We start from the raw sequence: 15653 nt of genomic DNA, 5'->3' as shown, positions 1-15653 counted from the left end.
ACAGTTTGGAAATCTGCTCCTTTTAGTTGCTAAAGTTTAATATTAATCTGCATTAGGAGATACGTAAACAGAAATCATCTGGCCCGAGTAGCTGAGAGCATAGAAATACATAAGAAAATATCATTTAGTGACTAGAGAACACAAGTCCTGCAAACCAGTCAGTTGATCCTCCCCTCGAAAGGAAGTAATTCAGGAAGCCAAGGTTGATTTACGGGCTGAGGTTGTCTCGTGTGGCAGCCTTTGGAGCACCGGATATTGAAGAAACCCTATCTTGGGCCTAGTCTTAGCCAGAAATTAAGATGAGATCTTGCACTTGAGGTATTAAAATAAACTCATAAGCAGCGGAAGTCAACAGGATCAAACGGAATATTCTGAGTCTGAAAAGAGATCGAGGTGATATGAAATGCTCCAGCAGGGAAAATGAGTGTTGCTTTATCAAAAAAAAAGAAAAATCCTACTATGGAGCTTGCAAAATTTCTAGGGAGGGCTTTTCATTGCTTAAAATAGTCAAAGAAAAACCCCCACACATAGGGTAGAATTCGAGACCCACCATTTTTTGCAAAGACCTGACAGAGTACTTCGGGTCCTTAAAACAGTGCTTGAAGAAAACCTGGTTAATATTATCTAAATTTTCCCAAAGGCTGTGAGTAAAGTTAAGCATGCAAAAAGTGACAGACAAAGTATCATCCTTGTTCAAAAAACTGTGACATGGGGAACAATATTAGCATTGAATGATCAATGAGCAGTTTGTTTAAAAGCTAATCTAGGTGCAGAAGGCATTTCTGTGTCCTAGGACCCAGAGTGTTGGTGTATTCATGAGCTGTGTATCCAGCTACACGTAAAATGAAACACTGGCTTCAAACGTAGTTTGTAGTGCCTGAATCATGGTAAATAAATGACCACAGCAAGCAAACTAACACTGATTAATGTGAGGTAGTGTGCATTGAAGAAGAAAATCTGAATTCCTTATACGTTTGTACATCACATTAGATGCGTCTGTTCGGGGGAAAAATAAACTTAGCAGATAATTTTCAAAGACCCCGTGAAGATTTTTGTTCCTTTCATAGCTAACATGTAAACTCTGTTAAACACAGGAGTAAAAAGAAGAATAGTGTGGAGATTATTGTAATCCCCTTGTGGACATCAATTACATAGTCTTCTAATGAATACCATATGCTATGTGGGTCCAGTACAATGGGAATGATCAAAAACCTAAAAAAATCTCCCGTTAAGTCAAATAGGAGGGGAAATTGTGATTGTTTATGCCAGAGAGAACATGAATGAAGACATGCATACAATCTATTAGGTACATGAGGTAATGAATTGCAAATAAAAACTTTAAAAAGTAGAGCAAATAAGAAGTTTTCCACCTGACTGGTTCTTACAGAAACAAAGGCATATTAAATGAAATCAAGGTCTGAAATTCAGGACTGAGAAAAGATACCATATTTTAATGTGCGTCTCCTTGGAACATACAGGCTACTAAGACAAAAAGTTTTGGAGATACTAGAATTTGTATTATTTATAATCCTTCCATAAGTGAGATATGGTTTCTACTGTTCTTGTTGTTGTTGAGAAAATAATATAAATGCTGGAGGGCTGGAAAGAGAGAGGCAGTGCAATTTAGAGAGCTTTTTGTAATTTCTAGAGCTAGAAAAGTTTCATTTGCCATTTATACTGCTAAATTTTGTGTGGTTGTTCTGTGTGGGAGAGTTCTAAACCTGCTCACGGTCATTTATATTTTTCTAGATCTGGTAACATGATCTATTTTGATCCAAGTTTCTTGTCAAAGGGCAGCATCAGTCATTCTTACATTGCTTAGCAGCGTGCTGTGTGGGGACTTCCAACGATGTAGCTGAGAAGTTAGTGACATCTCATGGTAACTGTGGAAAATTACAGGTGATTTGGGATAAGGTTTTGGGATTTCTAATTTAACGGCCATTGCAAATGTGTTCTAGGTCAAAATTCTTTTTTGATATGCTTGTACATACCTCTTGCATTTAATTCTCCGGTCTTCCTGATTTATCTAGAGACTGATTCAAGTGTTTCTAAGCCTGAAATGAAGGTTTTCATCCTAAACTGAATTTTGTCAGTCTGAAGTCCAAATGTTGTAGTATGTAGTACCTATTAATTTATCACCTACAAAATAATTATATAACATTATTGTCTCTCCTCATTTTGTTTGTTTTAGGCACAAAGTCAGCTGCAGAGTATGCTAATGGTGGGTATGATATTGTGTCACCTGCTCCATCCGTGTACCTGGGCACATTTCAAATTTTGCACCTCCTGGAAGATCTGAGGATGGCCCTGGAGATGCTGGAGGATCCTCAGGAGAAAGAAGCGTTGCGAAATCAAATCCCAGGGGCCACAGCAGTGTGTCTGAGGGAGTGGTTCGAGGAGAACCTGGTGAGTTGTTATTTCAGCTTTTCCATTTTGTCTGCAAACAGGTTTGGGTCAAGTATTTTCATACTTAAATTATTTTTATAATAACTGAAATCTGCATACTTAGAAAACTGCAAGGGATGGTGAGTAATAATAGAAAGCTGAGGATATCGCTGCTTTATGTGCTGATTTATGTGTGAAGCAATGCAGATATAGGAGTGTAAGAAGTTGATAAAAGACCTTATTTTGTCCTTGGGGAGAGAAGAGATAGTAAAAATGAAGTATAAAAAAAATTGTCTTTTCTGTGGGTTTGTTTTTTTTTTTTTTTTTTTTTGGTTTGGTTTGCTTTGGTTCGCTCTTTGCTGGAGATAACAAATTTATAACTGTTTACAAACCTTTGAGTTTTTACACTGTTGGTTTAAAATGCAGTGGCATTGTCTGTTGAAGGGACAGATCCAGACTGGATGATGCTCCTTTCCTCTTCCTTGCTAGATTTCCTTTGCTATCAGTATTACAAGTCTCCAAAGTATCCTGTACAGCAGGCAGTGGGAGTAAATGCAGGAAAGCCTTTGATTTTGCAGGAGAGATATTCCTACTGAGACAGACAGGGAATAAACATCTGATCATAGTGGAAAAGACTGAGGCTTACCAGGTGAGGAGCAGAGCTTCAGGCAGGCCTCAAAAGAAGAGACCCACTGGATGTAAAGGAAGAGAAGCAGCAGGTCCTGACACAGCACTCCCCTTCAGCAAACCTGCCACTGCGTAGGAATGGTGGCTCCTCATGAGTAAAACCTTCCCCAGCTTCAGAAAGTTTCCTTGACTAATGGTTTTTCTTGTGGCTTTGTCAGTGCATGGGGCTTTTATGTAAGCATGCCTGTAGCCTCTGGTTTGGTGTTTATTATCTGCTGTAGGTGCCGTGTGCTGACTGTAACCTCATGTTGTTGGAAAGGTGGCTGCTTTCGTTTGAACTTGTCAGCTGCTGGCTCGTTGGCATTCTTCACAGAGTGCAGGTCTGGGGCTGGAAAATCCTGTTTGGGCCCACATGAGGGAAAGGAATGAGAATTTGGTACCAGTTTTGAAAGCTAGAGGTGTAGGCAATGTTTAATTTGGATTTACACTATTAGGTTTTGGATTTAGGTATCCTTAGGCCAGCTCTTACCGAATGCTTGCCTCAGCAGAAATTTTAGTGATTTTTCTAATCTTTATGGTAACTAAAAGATGGGTTTACTGCATAAAAGACATGAATTTTCAGAGTTGTTCACAGTAAAATTGAACCTGTGTCAAGAGTAGTATTCATTTGACAAAGCAGTTGGCCAGTCTGGATTCAGAACCAAGGAAACAGGGAAGATGTGGTATAGAGTATCTCTAGTCCAGTATATAGAGATGGCTGATTTGAAAATATTTTGCACTGCTCTGTATAGAGGGAGGATACTGCATAGTTGCTGTGACTGTTACTTGAAAATGAATAGCAATCCTACGTATTTGAAGACCTTTCTTATATTTTTTAAAATGCAAATAATTTGCAAGCATGCATATAATTTCTGTGGAAGAAATCTGATAAAATCCAGGCCATTTGAAGGAAATGGAATATGTATTTCACAGCTGTGTCCCATACTGAAATTTCCTTCATTCCAGCCCAGAGCCATGAAACATGACACTTAATATGTGTCATATGTCAGGATAGTTGAGGTAGTGAGTTCTAGAGAATGAGAACTCTGCATCTCAGTGAATCCGTGCTCGCTGGAAGCCTCAAGTGCAGTTTGGTGGTCATTACTCTGTGAAATGCCTGGAGTATCATTTAGAAAACCCCACTCAATTCCCATGGTTTAAATACACCAATACCAAGGCCATTTGCTGGTTCATTAAAATCATAATTGACTAGAAATCAGGGGACTCTAAGATCAACATCAGCAATGCAACAGATAAACCAGAATAATTAGAGGCTTAAGAAACATTAAGGAACACTTAGAAATTTCTAAATGCAGTTCTAAAACTAATTCCAGAAAGTTAAAATCCCACACACATTCACAGTTAAGACACACACATTTCCTCCCTCCCAGCTGGTGTTGGTTACAAGCATGAACAGCCCCTCCTGTGGCTGTGGGTTCCCCTGTTGACCCATGGGTTCACACAGGCACCCCTGAAGTGTGGGTCTCCAATTGCTGCAGCTGGTATCCCTCAGGTAAAAACATCATTACACAAAAAATGCCAGCTCTGGCACATTCTCCAGTGGAATGTGCTCCAAAGTGTCTCTTCTAAGCATTCTATCTAAAGTGTATGCTACTGTCTGAGTACAGAGATTTGGAGGACATTTAATGGCTGTGTTCAGCTGAAACATTACATTAAACAATGCTTAATATCAGTAGCAATAATTGAATTGTAACAAACTTTGTAGTGAATGGTGAACTGATGCCTCTAAGTTTTTGTCTTTTAGAGCTATTATAGTTTAAATAATAGCTATAAATGGAGAGGGATTTTCTTTTGTGGGTGATTAATTCCAGATCTGTTTATTTTTGGGGTCCATGCACCTTCTTTTGAAACTGGAGAGCTGCTCTAGCATGTAACTGAACAGCTTCAGAGACTACAGCAATTAATTTCTTTCTAACATTTTACTCGAATGGGCATCAAAAATATTCCCAGCTTATCCTGATTAGGCACACATTAGAAACTAGAGATATAAAAAGCCATCTCATGTTCATTTTAAAAGCAGATAAGCACGTTTCTTTCAAGAAAAGTGTCCTATTTTATGATTCTTCTTCACTTAAATATTGAAAATGGTATTTAAAAATCATTTCAGCTGCCATTGTTAATCAAGAATACAAACAATGTGCCTAATGGAAATAATTTGAATAGCTGTTTTGCCACTGCCCCATATTGCTTTGCTTACAGAAAGGGAGGTCAGAAGAAAGACTTGAGGCTCATTCCTGCTGGATAGTATCAAACAGCAGCATTTGACTGCCAGCATTTTGGTTTAAGCAAGTTATGGGATAAAAGTCCCAGTTATTGTCTCTTGTGCTCCTTCTGCCTTAGCAATCTTCATAACCTAATGCAGCCCTGAAAGCTCTCTGAGGCCCAGTGTAGGTGTCCCTGCTCTGTGTTTGCCACACAGCAGGATTTGGGATTGCAGCTTAGAGGGACAGAAAGTGGCTGAGCGTTCTTCGTGCTGTTTGTGTTGGACATTGTGACATCTGCAAACCAGAGCTCAGGTGGACCTGCGTGAGGAAAATACTTACTGCACAAAATTGCTCCTTGGCCTTGTAGCTCAAGCAGCTTTACAGCTTTGGGAATTGCCTCTTAATGTGCTGAACTACACCTAGTGTTCAAATGAATAAATAAAGTCTGTGGAGTTTAGCCCTTGGTCAGCTTTGAGGCACACGGGTTTATTTCTGATCAGTCAGGAAGTTTCTGTGGTGATTATAGACACTGCAGATGGTCTCAGCTTCCTTCAGGTCTGTAGCACCAAACTGTGGACTTTATCAGGCATAAAGTGTCACCAAGTGATGTTTGGTGGTCTGAACAATTTAATTTATTTATTTATTTATTTATATTCTTTGTCCTGTCTGCTCTAGGTGTGAATGCCAAAGATGTGGGAAAATTTAGATATGTCTAGAATAGGAAAGCTTTAGGCATCATGTTTCATACCTGATACTACCTTCCTTATTAACTCTTTTGAGAACAGCTGCTTTATTCCTTTTTCTTATGGAGCCATTGGTGATTTGGTGTTTCCTCTAAGATCGAGGCACAGCGTCTGTTGAACTAAAGGTGTTCTTTTGGAAAAGGCTTTTTTTTTTGTTTCCGTCGTCTGGGATGTGTGAACAATTCATGCTCCTGAGTTTACAGCAGGATGCAGTAACTGTGCTGTCCCTTCTTTGAGACAGATGAAACAGGTTTGACAACGTTAGCACTGAATTTAGAAAGATTCTATGTCTCAAAGAATGAGAATTTTACTGTTGCTGTAGTTGCACAAATCTTTTGACAAACCTAAAACGGAAGAAAACATGATTAATTATAGACTTTTAACTACTTAAGGATTGTAGTCGAAACTTTTGCCTTGAAGAGAATGTCTGAAGTGTTTTACATGGCTTTATGATCGTAAATTCTTTGGCCTTAAAAACAGAACACAAAGACCTAGGGATTATCAGGGCAAGTTCATACAAAACAAATTGGTAGATAGTATCAACGTTTCTTGTTAAATATTTCAGTATTGCCGGTGAGCACGTGACCTATCACAAAGCAGATAGTAATTTCAGCATTAAAAATTAACTGCTGCAGTGACAATTGACTGTGTTGGGCTCTGTGAGCAACAAGAGAATGCATTCTACTGCAGCTTCATAACTCTAAATGAACGTCCACACTGTTCATTCTGGGTTTTATTCTATCCACCTTTGTGGAATCCTTTTCTGGGTAAAGAGGAACACTGGTGTTCTTACAGTTGTTCTTAAGCATGAGTGAAAACCTCATTTTCAGGACTGCAAAACATGATCTTCCTCCTAGTGGAACACCTATATTTAAAGCAAACCACTCCATCATGTAGCTTTATATACTGAGCCTTAAAATGCCGATTCGTGAAAACTCATTAGTAGAAGGTTTTTTGGAAGTTTGACTTTGAAAATATTCCTAAATATTCCCAATTTGAGGAAATGGAGAGAAGAGCAGAAGAAATAGTAGAGGAACATGTGATAGAGGCAATTTTTAATAGAATGTGATTTGCCTTATGATATGTGCTGTGCTTTGTTTCTTTTCAAGATCTATGCTTTAGTGGTAAAACCAGAGACTTTTTAGCCAAAACAGGATAAATTCCTTACAGTCTTGCTTGCTGTTTGCTCATTATTAATGTTCAAAAGAAATTGTTTCCACTGTGGGTTAAAATCAAGGAATATTTTTCCCCAGTATCTTCACAAAGTCTTGAATTAAAACAGTAAAGCCCAGTTCAGAATTCTGACTGGATGGAGCTTGTGGAGTTTTGAAGTCACTTCAAAGTTTTATTTTAAGCATGTGTTAAAGTGCTCTACTGAAACATAATCACTGGTCTCTCTATTTCACTTTTGTCTAAGATTAATTTCACAGGGTTATCCGTCCAGATGAGAGGCAGAAAATGACTGAGTTTGGGGCACTTCCATGTACTTGAAAACACGCTTTTATAAAAGTATCAATAGCATTTTTCAGCAACAGCTGAGTGGGAAGGGAATGTATTCTGAGCAATGCCAGTTAAAGCCAGTGTATGTATCTGCTGGTAGATCTGACTGTGGAGCTCAGCTGCTGGGAGTCCTGATGGAGCTATTTATAGCTGGATCTCCCCACTGCCAAGTGATTTTAACACGTTAGATTGAAAAGGGAGCAGTAGAGCCTGCCTGGGACAGCGCAGAAAAGCCGTCACTCCGTAAGCATTCGTGTTTATTTCTGCCAGATTGAAACATTAGATGGGTTATGTTTTCTGAGAGGGACTCAGAGTTGAAAGTTGAATGCCCTGGTCCTCCACAGTGCTCCAGCTCCTTTTCAATGAATTGATGATGCAAGGAAGCCCTGAACTGGAAAATCTGGGCCTCTCAGAGTTCCCCAAGTGTTTCAGAGCAATTCACAGAACACCAGAACCAGCAGAGAAGTGCCCTTCATGTGTTCAGCCCTTTATGAATACTAGAATGCCTTGGAGATAGTGGAACTGCTGCTTTGTACAGAGCTTGCATGGAACTTTTCTAAACCAGGCCTAATTTTTCCACTGTTTCGTGGTTGCTTTGTCTGGGAATCAACCCTACCATCTCTGATTGTGACTGCTCACTGTGGCAGCTCTCAGGAGAGGTAGTGAAGTCTCCTCTACATGAAGAACTAATAGAAGTTTACAACAGTGGGTAGGGCTGATTTAGATCTCTTTCTAAAAATGGCATTTTCTTTCACCCTTGTAATGATCAATAATGTTTAACAGAGCCACCTTAAACTACAATGGTCAGAAGTGCTTAAACAGGGCTGTGTTACAGGCTTAGAATACTCATGGAAGATAGGTGATATTCCTGCTATAACAGCAGGGCCTGTACTTCTATGTAAGCTTTTCAAGATTCGAGGTACTCTACTGACATATAGGAAGTTTGCCCTCAGGTGCAATCCTCAGCTACGTGGCCTATCCACACCTTGATGGTGTCAGTGGAATACTCTGTCAGAGCCATGATTTTATACAGAAATTGCATGTTATCCTCCAAAGGCATTAATACAATTTATGCAGTTCCATTTGTACAAGTCTTGTTCAGCTGTTGGCTTCGGTGCCTTCCTTTACACTGAGTGGCTGAATATGCCATTAGTTCATCTTTCCTTTTGTGTCTGATGCTGTGCATGGAGTCCCTTTTCCATCTCACCTTCTGATCTGTCACTAGAATCTCCAGCTGCATTACTTTTCACCGATTTCAATGGTATACACTGTATTCATTTAACAAACATTAATGCAGAAATGTATTTTCCAAGTGGAGCTACAGGAAACTTTGGAAAATGTTTTCCATAAAGTAATTAACAGAGAGATTGGTAAGAGGGAACTGTTTCCTTAAACAATGGTGCTGACAGAAAAGGTGTAGAGGTTATGTAAAGAAACTGGAGCCAAATTTAGTTTTTAAAGGCCCTGTACTGATTTGGAGGCATTATTTGAATAATAGAGGAAGGGCATAATTTAGAAGTATTTCTGTATGTAACTCCTATTCACATTTCACAGAATTTGGATGGATAGGTGGACCTATCGACATTTGCTAAATCTTATTAGTTATGACAAACATAACAATGTTGTATCCACAACAAAGTTATTTCGTTCTCTTTTGGATTAGTATGCTAATAACATGCAAGTAAATATTTTTTCAGCTTTTGTGGCTGCTCAAAAATGGAAAAAAATATACTTATTTTAGAGATATTGTACAACATGTTGGCATCCTACTCTTTTTCATAAAAAGAAAACAACGGGCTTAAGTTTCCTTAATAATGAAATGCTTAAGGAAAAAAAAAATTCTTGCATAATCCTTATCAGAAATAAGGACTTGTAAAGGTGTATCTGCAGCTTATTTTGGTTTGGGTTTTTTTTTACTATTTTTTCCATTATGAAACTTAGAAGAGAAAAATCCGATGTGCATCATAGTAAGGAGAGGGAAACTGTAACCTTGTAATGGTGTGTGTGCAAATCTTTGGTAAATATCCTGTTTCAGATGTCTCATACACTGATTTAACGCAGGTTTGGCAGTTTCAGCTGTGCTTTGAAACCTTTCAGACTGGAAACTAAATTTATTGACTTATTGTAATGTGTTGTGTGGTAGGATGTAAATAAATATCTTTAATTATTTTCTTTACATATCAGTGTACTCCTGCATATAACTGGGGGAAGTGTTCACAGTGATATTGCTGCTCTGTTAAGTAGAAAATATTTTTTAGATTTTATGTGAAAACAGGGTACTCGGGTTTCCTACGTTCTCTTCTCAATAAGTTTCATGCAAAAAAAAAAAAAAGTCACAGTTCTTGTAGAACTTGGGCTGGACAAAGTATTTCAGCATATGGAGAGGAATGCTTGAAACTGCCAAGAATGTGCAAATGTCTGTGGATGAATTAACAGACAGTAGCTCCATCTAAGAACCAGCAATACATTCTTTATGCCAGCCAAGGGAAGGGAGCTGCTTATTGCTTGAGCAGTGACCAGAAAGGACATGGCAGTGCTGGGGATATGTGGTATGGGAATGGCTCCAGAGATGTCAGCACCTGCTGGAAGAATTACCAATTTGGATTAAGGGTAAGGGTTAACCACCACATGGAACTAATGGCCATCTAAGTCCATTTAATTCCAAAATACAGATTTTAATCAAATAATTAAGCCATTAGGACTGAGTGCGTCTTATGCTGGGAAAGGATTATTTGTTTGTGCATCTGTAAAATGTTATTTTTTGTCTGTTTCCCAGGATATTGTTTATTTTTTTTTAAATTATCACAGGCAAAGCAAATGTGCTGATCTACAGAATGCAGTGTATTTTTTTCATTTTGTTCCAAGAGTTGCTTCTTTGTCACGTAGGCATTATCAGTTAGTCACGATTAAGACTCTACGACAAATTTTCTTGCTGGAAATACTTCATCTAGATTCCTGAAGCCATTTTGGCCATGTAAAAGGGATTTCTTCCTCCATTGTCTTCTGCACAAATGGCCTGAGTTTCTTTATACACAAGTATTCTCATATTTTCTCTCTCTTTTTTCAGTCTGAAGCTCTCACACTTTGCTTCACCACGAGAATGACATGTGTGAATTGGCATGCTGAAAAATATTTCCCTTGTAAAATCTGGTCCTAATCCCTTTGTTTCCAAAGCAGCCCAGACACTAGGATTGGGGAAAAAAACACAGAGGAATAGATGTAGGAAAAATTGATACTAATTCTTGGGAATGAGTAAATTTTTGTGGCATGTCCATCCTCACTGGGCTCCCCTGATGAGGCTGGGAGGATGCAAACCTGGTCACTTCATTCCGTGGCCTAAAAGAGCAAGTGTAAGTTCTTCTCGTGTTTTCAGAGTCTGATGGGATTGGAAGCTGGAACAATCTATAAGTTATCGATAAAAAGGCAGACAGGTGCCATGCTCCAGGCCCTGGAGAAGTGCTCTGATCCCTGCTCCTTTGCCTTTTGATTTCCCAAGAGATTCAGAGGGAATAGAAGAGCACAATTGACCGTTTGCACTTGTGCTGCACCAACACCTGTATTTTATCACAAAGAAAAAGTAAAATTGCTAAAACAGTGCTAGGAAATACAATTTTATAGTGTTCATAGAGCCTCAGCTGGGTGCGAGGAAGAGGTGGAAAAGCAAACAAACTCTGTGCTTGCTCCAATCCGTGTTGGTAGAAAAGGGAAAACACCAGACAGTGCCTTTCCCTCCACAGTTGCAAGGGGATTTCTGGATGTTTCCTTGTCTCTTCATAGTCTGGAGTGGAGGGACATGAGAACTGTAGCTGATCATTTAAAGTATTGTTGCTTTCAGTTTCAAAGCCCTTGCAGCATGTTTGTTTACTGTTTAAAAGAGATTTCAAGGCTTGTTTGAAGTATTTGACCTGCTGACTAAAAGTAATGGCTCACTTAGCTGAGTGGTTTTTGTGGGTTGTGTATCAGCACGAGTTCTTGGGCTGCCACCTTTGGTGTTCTGCAAATGGAGATTTTAGTGCAATCAAGGCTGGCAGTAGTCAGCAGTGCTCTATGGGAGTGTGGAATTGGCAGAGAAATCCTGATGGGTTATCATACAGCTTATGGAGTATATAAACGTTGCTAACTTGAAATATCTTAGTGCCCTACATTGCATTTGTATTGCCATAACATGTGTGTCCTTTATTTTTGGGGACAGCACTGGAGAAAATAAACAATTTGATGGGGCAAGAGAGAAGCAGCTGGATCAGTCTCTGTGGGGTAACACTTGAGGGTGTTGGTTCTGCAGTGGCAGTGGAGGGCTTTTGCTTCTTTGTTTTTCAGTTCTCCACTGAACCAGAAACTGGTACTCAGTGAAGAGCTACACACAGACATGGATTAACTGAAAAGAAGAAAAACATACAGTGGTAATCCTGAGATTGCAGCATATTTTCCTTATTTTCACACTGCCCAGAGAAGCTAACCTGCTTTCCCCATGAAATGCAAAAGCATTCTAAGCAAATCTGGGGCACTTGATTTGCATTCATTTGGCTTCTGAAGGTTCCAGGCCAAAGCTCAAGCAGGATGTAAAGTTCAGTATGCAGGTGACAGGCTCCCAGTGAGCATGTGACTGTCTGGAATGTATGCTGTCAACATTCTGGCTGATAAGATGCAGAAAATTCAGACATTTACCTTTTAATCAGGAAGAATGACTAACAGGAATCAAGAGACCTTTGCATGAAATCCAGCACAAATGACAAGGCAGAAGTAAGGTATGTTGTCACTTTTAATACTTTTAAAAGGAGAAATGGATACTACTCTAAATGCAGGTGCTGCACTGGGGCACTGGGAAGTTTAGTGACACAGTTTTTCTATAGGTTTTAAAATTAAAACCACAATCATTAGCTGATAAAGTATGGTGGAATGCTTTAAGAGAGGTATTTCCTTTTTCCATGAGTAAGACTGAAATAGGAGTCTTAGAGCCTCTGTTTTGAAGTGGATGAAATGTGGAACTTAAGGCACCATAGTGGTGATACTATGGGATATGCAATGCTGTGAGATCAAGCTTGGTGTATTTGCTAATCTCCTTAATTAGATAACAAGATTTTTGGGTAAAAAATTGCTTTAAACTGTTGGACATTCAAGTTTAATGTCAAGAAAACCTCTATTCAGCCTCCAGCTTGTCAGCCATGACAGGGGCTGTAATGCCCAGGGAAGTGTACTCTATTAAGTTTTTTGGGGTTTTTTGGGTTTTTGTTTGTTTGTTTGGGTTTTTTAATTATTAAATGGACCATTGATGCTGTATTAAGATTTTTCCAAGATAGTGTGAGCTCTTCAACAAATAACTGCTCTCGTCCTCTTTCAGGCAGCATAAAATAAGTAGATTCTATGCCCAAGGAAACCCAAGTCCCCTTCAGATCTGTCTTGCAGCATTGTTTTTTGAAACAGATAGTTCTTTTCTCGTCGCATTTACTGGTGATTTTAGGTAACCCAACGCCTTTAGGAGACCTGTAGCACTGACTTGCTAAAAATTGTCATGTTTTTCTCATCATGTGACTTTAAGTAAGAACAGATAATAAATACATGACAGGAACTGAAAGTCTGGGTTTATATCCTTCCCTCTTACTCTGTCTTATGCGAGGTTCTGAGAAGAGCTCTATCAGGTCAAAAAGGCCAAGAATGGTTGAAACATTAGAAACCCACATCCCCTTGAAGAAATTTTGTCACATTATCTGTGACTTCACCAGTCTGAAATGTGGGTTGATGCCTAAGTGAGGCCGGTTCCTGTAAGAAAGGCTTTTCAGGACTTTGTGCAGCTTCAGACTTTGAGTCCTCTGTGTGTATCATTAGTACCATGGGCAGCCTTGTCACTAGCTCTTCCAAACTGCTGGTTTACTACTCCTTAAACCCAGGGGTCATTTTGCCTGTAGGACCTGAAGGCAGTGAGGAGATAAGTAAATGTTCTGAGATCATCACAAAGATTCCATGGGGACAGCTGCGTTTGGGTCTGAAGAGGCATTGCCCAAGCAGTTGTCCTTGTGTGTGTGACAATCAGCTGCCTGGTTTAAGGCCAAAGCCACTTTGAACTAGGGGGAGAAACAACACTGGAAGCTGGAGTTTATTGGGAAAATTTAAAAGCCATGGATAAGTACTGTGTGGAGGCGCTAGAGGACACTGCAATAACAGGCAACACTTTAAACTTTCCTTCTTGCCAGAGCATTGCGTTGCACATGCGTTTGTCTTGGTGTTGCAAGTTTGAAAAGTTGCCATGCTGTGAGATTTCAGCTTCAGCAGGAGCAGACAAATATCTTGGAAGGGTATCATCATCTTCTGTTAGGATGGAATATCGCCTCTTTGGCAATAGCAGTATTTATGGGATCATTATCTTATTCACAGGATCGTCCTTGAATTCCTCCCTTTTTATAATGTCTTTTGAGAGGACAGGCAAGTAATTCAAAGAGCAGAACTTATTTTTAGGTTTAGTCTGAGCCTGAAATAAATTAAGAAGGCTGAGTAGTGTTACGATAAACAGGGAGTAGAACAGAGACAGGAAATAGGGGGTCTTTGGTAATGAGTTCCAGCCACTCTTGAAACAGAAAGCCAGAGAAAGCATTACTTGAGAATAGTTTCTCAGTGACAGCTTAATAATTTTTAGCTTGTTATTCAGCATTAAAGGGGAACAGATCCTGCAGATTTATGCTGTTCTTGAAAGATCCTTTTTTAAAGATCTTTTAGCAAGTTATATTTTTAATGGTTTTGGGGTTGCATTGTTCTTCCTGCTAACCGATCTGCTGTTTAAAAAAACCAGATGTTTGGGGGGAGCCTGAAGTTTATACAGTTGTATGTTATATATACATCTGTGAGAAGCCTTTGGGATAAGACTGTGGGACAGGGGCAGGGGATTCAGCTTAAAATATGACCAGGCATTGAAGATTTTAGAAGTTGAGGGTTGAAAGGGGAAGAAATCACAGCTATATCCTGTAAAACAAAGCAGAGCACTTGCTTCCAAAAGTTTCTTTTAACCCTGGGAATGTGACTGCTGAAATGGGCCCAAAGCATGGATGGTGAGATTGATATTTACAAGCACTTCACGTGGCTAAAGAGGGTAAGTGATTTGCTGGGCTTTGTTTTCTCTTTCTAAATGCACATTTAGCAAAATCTTAGTCAGAATTCTCAGCTTTGCGAAAGGAAACTCATTCAGTGCCTCAGACTTTAAATGGTGTGAGTTTCTTCATGAGAAGTGAATTAAAGACGTGTCTTGGTGTAGGAGGAGGAGGCTTAGGGAGGGGGAAGAAAATCAGCTGTCTTTGTCTTTAAAAATGAAACTCTAGGATCAAACTTTGAGCAAATGGCAATAGATTCTGGCAAGTGCCTGTGCTTTCTGGGGGCTGCAGTGCAACAAAACAAATCCTGCATGGTAATGTATAGCTAAAGGAAGGAGAGGGTGGTGTTCACCATGTTGTGCTTTAAAGGGAAAAGTTTTCTGCACTAGCTCTTCACTTAAGTGATTCTTCATCGGGGTAACTGTATGAGACCTTTCGGGATGCCTTTGTCTCGGGTAAAAATGGTGGTGATTTTCCTCTGTGCGTGATACTCTGCTAAACAGATAAGTTTTTTTAAAAGCAGGGTTATTAATTCTGTCATGAACTGCCCAAACATAAATTAACTGCATGAGATTGTTTTTGTCTTCCTTTTAAAAAAAAAAATAGGTTTGTGCAGTTCTCTCATCACCTTGAAAAAAATCACTGTTTTTGTCAGCGTTTAGATTTTTTTATGTTCTAAGAATTTCTTTTTCAGTGTTAGAAAAATCCATGAATGGGATGTGAATAGATCCCTCAGAGTAGGCTGGTTTTTAAATTAGAATATGGATTTAACTGTGTGTGTCACGAAAGAAGCACATCCTCTCCTTATTATTTTAAAATCTATTGTAGCTTGTGTCTGCTTTTCCTGCAAATTCTTGCTTGTTTATATGCATACATACATGAATATATATGCACATGCACTCTTGGGTTTTTACTAGCTGTATAAACATAAAGTATCTGTCAATACTAATGTGAAATGTGATTAGAAATTTTTATTTCGGGTAGTTCCTTGAATAAGTGTAAAATATTAATGATGTGTCAGTCTTTAATAAGAGCTTGAGAATAGTGAAGTTAATTTA

At 39.1% G+C, this 15653-nt stretch overlaps 1 protein-coding gene across 15 annotated transcripts in view; it reads left to right on the top strand.

The window, feature by feature from the left end:
• PPFIBP2 (PPFIA binding protein 2) overlaps window positions 1-15653 on the top strand; it is a 98385-nt gene that overhangs the window by 34419 nt on the left and 48313 nt on the right. For 11 of the 15 annotated variants that reach the window (XM_032112946.1, XM_032112942.1, XM_032112941.1 and 8 more), the window contains one exon: window positions 2192-2406. In XM_032112946.1, the coding sequence (XP_031968837.1) occupies window positions 2192-2406 (215 nt within the window). Of the gene's footprint in view, window positions 1-2191; window positions 2407-13851; window positions 14598-14813; window positions 14910-15653 lie in introns of those variants that run through there. The other 4 variants (XM_032112950.1, XM_032112949.1, XM_032112951.1 and 1 more) reach the window with 4 other exon arrangements.

Source organism: Corvus moneduloides, chromosome 6 (genome assembly GCF_009650955.1).
Source record: "Corvus moneduloides isolate bCorMon1 chromosome 6, bCorMon1.pri, whole genome shotgun sequence".
Taxonomy (NCBI): domain Eukaryota; kingdom Metazoa; phylum Chordata; class Aves; order Passeriformes; family Corvidae; genus Corvus; species Corvus moneduloides.
Note: the sequence above shows the minus strand (reverse complement) of the source record. Positions and strands in the feature narration are given on the sequence as shown.